This window comes from Eubalaena glacialis, chromosome 17, assembly GCF_028564815.1.
Source record: "Eubalaena glacialis isolate mEubGla1 chromosome 17, mEubGla1.1.hap2.+ XY, whole genome shotgun sequence".
Taxonomy (NCBI): domain Eukaryota; kingdom Metazoa; phylum Chordata; class Mammalia; order Artiodactyla; family Balaenidae; genus Eubalaena; species Eubalaena glacialis.
Window position 1 is genome coordinate 54,509,935 of NC_083732.1, and position 8,964 is coordinate 54,518,898.

General features: G+C 46.8%; 1 protein-coding gene across 5 annotated transcripts in view; it reads right to left on the bottom strand.

Moving 5' to 3' along the window:
- UBR5 (ubiquitin protein ligase E3 component n-recognin 5) overlaps nt 1-7,337 on the bottom strand; it is a 142,054-nt gene extending 134,717 nt beyond the window's left edge. For all 5 annotated transcript variants that reach the window (XM_061172198.1, XM_061172195.1, XM_061172197.1 and 2 more), the window contains exon 1: nt 7,256-7,337. In XM_061172198.1, coding sequence (XP_061028181.1) covers nt 7,256-7,317 — 62 coding nt within the window. In that variant the 5' untranslated portion in view covers nt 7,318-7,337. The remainder of the gene's footprint in view (nt 1-7,255) is intronic.
- Nucleotides 7,338-8,964: the final 1,627 nt, after the last annotated feature.

Below are 8,964 nucleotides of genomic sequence, written 5' to 3' on the forward strand. Positions count from 1 at the left end.
AAAAATAAGCATTTATGTGACAACAGGAAAATCTAAACAGATTGAACTTTGAGATTAAGGTAATTTTTTTTTTTTTTTAATTTATTTATTTATTTATTTATTTATTTTTAGCTGTGTTGGGTCTTCGTTTCTGTGCAAGGGCTTTCTCCAGTTGCGGCGAGCGGGGGCCACTCTTCATCGCGGTGCGCAGGCCTCTCACTGTCGCGGCCTCTCCCGTTGCGGAGCACAGGCTCCAGATGCGCAGGCTCAGTAGTTGTGGCTCACGGGCCTAGCTGCTCCGCGGCATGTGGGATCTTCCCGGACCGGGGCACGAACCCGTGTCCCCTGCATTGGCAGGCGGATTCCTAACCACTGCGCCACCAGGGAAGCCCAGGTAATTTTTTTTAAGTTTTCATCTTTGAGATACATAATGAAGGTATATCAATTAAATGATCTGAGGGAAAGGAATAAATAGGGAAGAGGCTTGAAACCAGGCTGGCCACGAGTAGATAACCGTTGAAATTGGGTGATAACTGTTGTACATAGGTGTTCACTATACCATCCTCTCTGCTTTTGTACATGCTTTAAATTTTCCATAATAAAAAGCTTTAAAATAATTTTCACAGTAAAACTTAAAAATCAATTATAAAAACAAATCAACATTTCATAATTATAGTGACCCAGGAGGGCAGACTGTTGTCATTTGCTCAGAATGCCAAGGTGTCAAAATGACAGAAACACGGACTATAATTGGAGTTTGTTTTCTTAACTAGAAGTACAGTCGTCCCTCTGTCTCCGAGGGGCATGGGTTCCAGGAGCCCCCGCGGATACCAAAATCCTTGGTTGCTTAAGTCCCTTTAAAAAATAACCAGTACAATGAATAGTCTGCACTCAGTATCTGCGGATGTGAAACCGTGGATACCAAGGGCCGAGTGTATGTATGATAAAAACGGGGCAAAAAGACATGACTACATCCTCCTGCAACATAAAATTACTCCCCTCAATACACCCTGCAAGATCTACTTAAGCGTAATTTTTTTTTAATTAATTAATTTATTTATTTCTGGCTGCATTGGGTCTTCGTTGCTATGCGCGAGCTTTCTCTAGTTGCGGTGAGCGGGGGCTACTCTTCATTGCGGTGCGCGGGCTTCTCGTTGCAGTGGCTTCTCTTGTTGCGGAGCACGGGCTCTAGGCGCGCGGGCTGCAGCAGTTGTGGCACGAGGGCTTAGCTGCTCCGCGGCATGTGGGATCTTCCCAGACCAGGGCTCGAACCCGCGTCCCCTGCATTGCAGGCGGACTCCTAACCACTGCTCCACCAGGGAAGCCCTACTTAAGCATAATTTGACACAGTCTTCGGTGATTAAACTTTCCTTTAGAGACTATTTCCTAAATAACCTAATTGTTAAGGGAAAAATCCTGACCTTTCTAAAGTTCATCCCATTATTCCTAGTTGTACTCCTATGTACTATGTAATTTCCTTCCCAAGTGTCTGTTTACTCCTAAACCTACAATTTAGTCACTGATTTCTTGATTTATAAAACTGATCTTCCCTTGTTTGTTCTGATTTTCAATTTTTTGTTTGGCTATTTCATACCCTGTCTTTAATCTTACTTTCCTTAAACAACTTAATCATTTTAGTGAAGCTTGCCTGTACCTTCCCAATAAAGTCACTCTAGCATTGTTGTTTCTAGGTAACAATCTCAACAATCAAATAGTCAGATTTCCCACTGGTTTGGTGATGTGATGCTCTATTCCACCCTAATACTTGTGTTTTTTGGTGCAGCACAATAAAACTTTAGGCAGCTTTCAACTATTATAACCTCTACCCACCACAACCTTTGTTCATTCGACTCCACATAATCCCTGGCCTATTTTCTGGCTCCTACTGAGTGGACGAGGATATGCTTGAGTCTTTAAAACCCAAGAGTTGCTAATAAAAATAAGGAGCAATCGGACTTCACTGGTGGCGCAGTGGTTAAGAATCCGCTTGCCAATGCAGGGGACCTGGGTTCGAGCCCTGGTCCAGGAAGATCCCACATGCCGTGGAGCAACTAAGCCTGTGCGCCACAACTACTGAGCCTGCACTCTAGAGCCCGTGAGTCTCAAATACTGAGCCCAAGCACCACAACTACTGAAGCTCGCGCGCCTAGAGCCCGTGCTCCACAATGAGAAGCCACCGCAATGAGAAGCCCTCGCACCGCAACGAATAGCCCCCGCTTACCGCAACTAGAGAAAGCCCAAGCGCAGCAACGAAGACCCAACGCAGCCATAAATAAATTACTTAATTAATTAAAAAAAAAAAGGAGCACTCACTAAATGCCATGCCTTGTGCAAAAAAGCACTTTCTGTGTCAACGTTGCCCAACAGAATTTGCAGTGATCACGGCACTGTTCTGTATCTGCACTGTCCAATCCGGTGCCACTAGCTACATGTGGGTACAGAGCACTTGAAATGTGGCCACTGCTACCATGGAATTGACTTGTTAATTTTATTTCATTTTAATTTAAATAAGTCATGTTTTGAGACTAACTTACATTGCTTTAATTTTTCCTCATGAATTTCCATTTAGTTTTACATCTATGTACATTCAAGATAATCTACGACAGAGTTTCGCAACCTCAGCACAACTGACATTTTGGACAGGTCCATACTTTATTGTGGGGCTGTCCTGTGCATTGCAGGGTGTTTAGTAACATCTCTGGTCTCTACCCTCTAGAGACCAGTAACAATGCCCCAACGGGGACAATCAAAAAATGTCTCCAAACACAGCCAAATATCCCCTGGGGGGCAAAAACTGCACCTAGTTGAGAATCGCTCATCTAAGACTAACAAGTCTGGATTCTGCATTCAATGCTAAGGATATTCTAGGGCAATTTCTTTGAGTTCCTGCTTTTCTATTTGGAAACCAGACAACATATAAAAGCAGTAAAAATTAACCATCTCTTTATAATATTTTCCACAGAACCTACATTATAATATTGTGTTTTCCCACCATCTCAACTATTCTTCACCAACCTTGAGGTGTGTACTATACCTGATTTAGAAATTGAGGTGTGAGGGACTTCCCTGGTGGTCCAATGGGTAAGACTCCACGCTCTCAATGCAGGGGGCCTGGGTTCGATCCCTGGTCAGGGAACTAGATCCCACACGCATGCCGTGACTAAGAGTTCGCGTGCCACAACTAAAGATCCCGTGTGCCTCAACTAAGACACGGTGCAGTCAAAATAAATAAATAAACATTAAAAAAAAAAAAAAGAAACTGAGGTGTGAGGGGGTGGGGAGGAGGAGAGACAGGGAGTGAGGTTGTAAGTGGTTAAATGACTCAATTACCACAACACAGTTAATAAGTAGTGGGGCTGAGACAAACCCAGATTTAGGAATTCCAAATTTCAAACCCCTGCCTACACTATCTTACTGTGCAGCCTTACAGCATCTAAAGGGGGAGCTCCTTGGAGAAAAACCCTTTTGATATGACAATCTCAACCAAGACTGTTTATGATCACACAACACATTACAATGCCTAAAAGCGAAGCTCACAGGAAAATTCCACATACAGACCAAAAACGAGAACTGGTTTGCAATGTAGCCAACCTGCATCCCGAGGAGTAATTCAAGACAGGGACTAGTCACAGGGACACCATCACCTTAAAAGCCCTCTCCTAACCTAGTACTAGGAAAGGGTTAAGAGGGTCCACCCCCTGACAAAAGGCCTAAATCAATTTGGAGCCCAGGAGGGAGGAGTTGAGGGGAAAGGGAAATCAAAACTCTAAGACAGGTAGGTGGCTGCTCAAAGGCTGGGATGCCTCAGAAAGCAGAGATTTCCCAGAGTACAGGCCATGTGGAATACTGAAAAGAGCCCTGGACTTTAAGCACCAGAAGACCCATCATGTGGACCTCATCTGTCAGTACCCTGGATAAACTCTATAAACTCAGGGCCTGATTTTCCAGCTCATCAGTGAAAAAATTGGTCTACATGACTTCTTTGGCACTTTCCAGGGTTTGGTGAGCTGGCACTTCCAGCTCTCCCCTTCATCTCAACGCCTAGAACCATGTTCTTGTTATGGTTTTTGCTATTTCTCGAGACAATGTTTTAAGCAAGAACATAGCACTAACTCGAGAAATTCACTAGAAAGAAAATCAAAATGTCACACAAGTATCTGAGCACTGAATGGTTTCAATTGCACACAATGAGTATTTGCTGAGGGCCAGCGCTGTGCACCAGGGACCTTGTAACCACTCTGGAAAGCTACAACCAACATCCTAGGCTCTCTGAATTCCTCTCCTCTGCCCTAGCCATCCCTGCCTATTTTCATCTACTGCATTATTTGGTCTCCCAGAGCCAATAATTAAAGATTTCAACCCAACATACAAAGACTATCACAGAAATAGCAAGTACGAAAACACAAAGAAAAAAAAAATCAGATACAAACGGTTTTTTTTTTAAAATGCTGAGTACACTTTAAATGTTTGAGCCATCACACTATTACAATAAATAAAATATATGACTTTTAACAGGATGCGGTTATTTTAAAAAGACAACTTATTTGTAGAAGAAAATATTGGTGTTCTGAGACCCCTAAGTTTTCTTTGACTGAGCAATTTATTTGTAGTACCATGCTGCCTGTCCAGTCTTACTGCTTTCCGGGTAAAGACTAAAGTCTACCTATTTATAGATCTTTCATCCCGAACTACCGTTTATCATTTCACTTGTGACTATCATACATAGAAAATCAACCCACTGTAACACACTTTTTTCTATTACCAAAACTTACTTTAAACCTTGGTAGATTTTTACCTAAAGACAAAAATATTCTGGGCTTATTCTAGTAAGTTGTAAGGTTCCAGAAAACCAACCTCGTTTGGAAACAGATTTCCCTCAAGCAATGCAGCAATAGGTTGATCCTATTACTTTGCAACTAGGTATGCAAACATCAACTTTCTTCTGAAGGGGAGACACAGAACAGCTCCCACAAGTCAACTACTTTTCAAAACTAAAAAAGCATGACTACCTCAAATGATGCCTTCATAAGTCTCAACAGACCAGACATTTTTACTGCTACTAGATAAAACTAGAGGTTCCTAAGATTTTACCTACAGCCCTCTCCTACTGTTCAAATATCTGCCACCTTGATGCACACATTTTATCTCATCAGATCCACCTCTTTTATTTCTCATGAAATGAAAACTGAAGATGATCCAACTATTCTTAATATTGTATACCGACACTACAGAAATCAAAAACAAAGCTGATTACTTGTTTACACCAGGAATGGAAAAAGAAAAGGTAGCTTTAAAAAAGATACATGTCAATTTCCAGACTAGCTGAAACAAAAGGAATGCTCAAAAATTATTCAAAGTGCCCAAAAAAACTGCAAAATAGGTTTTGGCATGCACAGTCAATTGAGTAAGCTCGTCAGGATTCTTGGTATATAAAGTTAGGACTAATATAAAAAACATACCCTACTTCTCTCCTGGGGCAATTTTCTAAGTTACAAGACAAGTTGCACTACAAGCACTACCAACTCGGTTCTATGAATGACAGACAGTACAGCTATCCACACTACCAGTGTGGTTCTAAAATGTACAAAAAACCTTATGTGAAAGTCTTAACAAAAGATCTGTAATGAAACAAAATCGGAGTAAGGATCGCATTACAAAATGTTAAAATAAATGACTTAAAACTTATTTCAGTATTTAAAGGAACTACGTGACAATTCCAAATGGTTAATGTTTTCAGAAAGTATTCCAAAAGTTTTACAACCATGTTAAATACTATATGGTTACAGCAAAGATTAGACAAATCCAAACCCAACGCCAGAAACCAAGCCTCCAGCTTCCCGGATTGAAAGGCTGTCCGCCCCACCTGAGGCGGTTAGATACTCCGAGACAGAGGCCAATATCTTAGCGGCAAGTTAGGCCTCTTCCTCTCGCCGGGAAGCGCATGACAAACAGGGCATCATGCAATTTATGTCACCCGGTCACTTAGCAAAAATTATATCTAACTTCTAAACTTGGACCCAGATGGCCTTCCATATTTATAAGGAATAGAGAGCAGCGAAAGTGTTGGGATAGAAAAAGACTTAAAATGTCCCCCTTTCTGACCCTGTAAACATTTAGCCCATCATTAGAGCTGAGTCCTAGATTCTAAGCCTTGCTTTAATGGAGGCTTCCCTCAACCTCCTCGGAGTCTCTTTTCCAACAGTGAAGGAACTTTTCCTGCTTATCTCAGTTCCCTGAGAACATGCGGCCCTGCAATTCAATATCCTAACCTGGCAGGGGACGGTGGAGGAGGGAAGGAGAGGAATCCAGGGCCATAACAGCCTTCTTATGAAAGGCAAAAAAAAAAAAAAATCATAATTCCTCCTCCGCCCATAGCAAAACCCATCCCAGAAATTTTACAGCGTGTTAAGAAAAGCAGCACTGCGAACTGCAAACGTAAGAGTTTTCCTTTGACTCCACGCTCGGCTTTCAGCTGTCAAATTACAACTCAGGAAAACACTATCATTAGAATAAAAAAGGAAACAAAAAAGCTCGCACCACAGGGGCCAAGAGCAGGAGCTGCCTGCACCATTTCGGGAGTAGCAGAGCAAAGGAAAGCTAATCCACTTCCCCACCCGCGCCTAAATTCATCCCCTCCCCGGACAGGCAAACCTCACTGCAGGGGCTCAAATTTAATAATAATAACAATAATCATGGCGCTTCCTCCCTCCCCCCCCAACCGCGATCCGCCGGGAATCAGCTTCTCACCACCCTCCCCGCTCTCCCGGGATCTCCAGGCCCCGCAGGTCCGACCACCACACCGGACACAGCTCCCAGGGCCCCGGGCGAGCCCAGCCTAACCCGGGGCCCCTCGCCCGGCTTCTCCTCTTCCCTCTCTTTTTACCTCCACCATCCCCCATCCGCATTGTCTGTCTCAATTCAACTTTGACTAATATGGATTCCTCGAGCCTGGGCCGGGCAGTAATTACAGCTCCCCCCCACCGGGAGCCGGATCCCCCCCCCATCTCCACCGAGTTCAACGCGGCTCCTTCGTGGAGGGGGAGACGAGGGTGTGGAGGGTGCAGTGCGCTTTCCCGTCCACATTTCGCTCGCCCCCGCGGCCCCGGGCCCCCGGGCCCAGAAGTTTTCCCCGGAAGGGGCCTAGCCGGGTGCCGCGAGGACCCTCCCCCCCACCACCGCCGGACGGCGCGTAAACACCGGCGCCCGCCCCGGCGCAGCCCCGTGGGGGAGGGGAGGGCGGGGAGGCGCCCCTCCCCCAGCCCGCCGGCCCTATTACCTGTCATTGAGCTGGTCCTCGGTGCCCGGCAGCGGGTGAACCACGAAATGGATGGACGTCATGGTGCCTCCTTCTCGTCCTCCTCCTGAGCACGGCCCCCTCCCGCTCTGCTCCCCCCCCAACCCCTTCCCCTCCCCAAAACCCACAGCCGCCGCCGCCGCCCTCCAGTCCCCAAATGGAGAGAAGCAAATGCGCAGGGGCCGCCACCGCCGCCTCCCCGCCGGGCGTGTGTCCGCGGCGCGGCGGTCCGGCGGGGCGGGCAGGAGGGCGAATCAACACGCCACCCGCTCCCCCAGCGACAGCGCGCAGCAGTGCGAGGCCGGCGGCCGGGACCCGGGGCGCGCCGCCGCCAGCGGCAGCCGGGCGTCGGGAGAAGGGCCGACTGGGGAGGGACGAGCGGGACGGGCTGCGGGGCCGGTGTGGTCCCGGTGGCGGACGGGGTCCGGACTAGGGAGGTGGGGAGGGAGATGAGCCCGCACCGCGCGTCACTGGCGAGAAGCCGCCGCCACCACCAGCACCGCCGCCGCCATCTTCACTTCTGCCCCAGTTTCTCCGTCTCGCAAGCTCCGCTCCCGAGCGGCGGGGGAGGGGCGAACGGGAGGAGGAGGAGGAGGGAGGAGACCGGCGGGCGGGGGCACGGCTGCGAGGGGGCGGGGCTCCGGGAAACGGGCGGTAAGGCCCTTTCGATTGGGCGGTTCAACGTTGTCGGGCCACGACGCTGTAAGGCGCGTGCGGATTGGTCCGTTCGGCTCCCGAGCCCAGCCCTCGCCCCGTGGGGGTGGGATATCTCCCGAGTGAGTGTTCCGGAGAGCACGTGTTAGGGAAAGAGGAGGCGGAGGGGTGGGGGGGTGGTGAGCCGGCAGGGGCGGGGAGTCCGGGAGGGAGGCTAAGTGTGTGTCCCCGGGGAGGTGGGAAGGAAGAGGGGTCCTTCGTTCTCTCGCTCTGATTTCCCCTGGGGCAGCCCTAATATTTTTTGCGGACCCTTAGGGGTTTTTTGTTTTTGTTTCTCGTCCTTCATCCTCAGTTACATTTAAAGTGGAAGTGTAAAATCAGTTAAGGGGCAAGAAATACACAGCCTTTTATTGGAGAAGTAAGGTAGTTATGTAAGGGCCTTTCCAGAAGGTCCAATCGTAGGATCATAGAGCTGACTTTGCAGCACCTTCTTTTATCACCCTGATCGCCCCAATTTCCCCAACACCACCACTATTACATACCCACACAAAGACAAAAAGTGGAAATTTCCACCAATTTCCTGATTTAAATGATTCATGATTTTTTACTCCTTTTGAATGAAAGATGATACATCTGTTCTACAAAGGTGTTTCGTTCCTCAGCTTATGATCAGTGGGATCATAAAGGCTAATTCTTGAATAGATCTATCTGCTTTTTTCTAGGGAACCAGTTCATAGCTTTCTTCTCAAAGGCTTCCATGGCACCTTCAAAAAATCAAGTACCTCTTTCAAGAGAAAAAAGTGAAAACATGAAGCCTCTTCTCCAGTATGTTCAGTTAAATCAGGAGTCCTGTGAAATATTCTTAATTTTCAATATCACTTTTCTTCTGTTAATGCATTACACACACACACTTTTGCTCAGGAAGTTCTTTTGAACAAAATATATGAAAATTTATTTATAAATCAGGATAGAGTAGGTACCCCTTGAGACAGATAATGGAACACTTTTGTAGGTCACTAGCTCCAAAATGGCCCAGA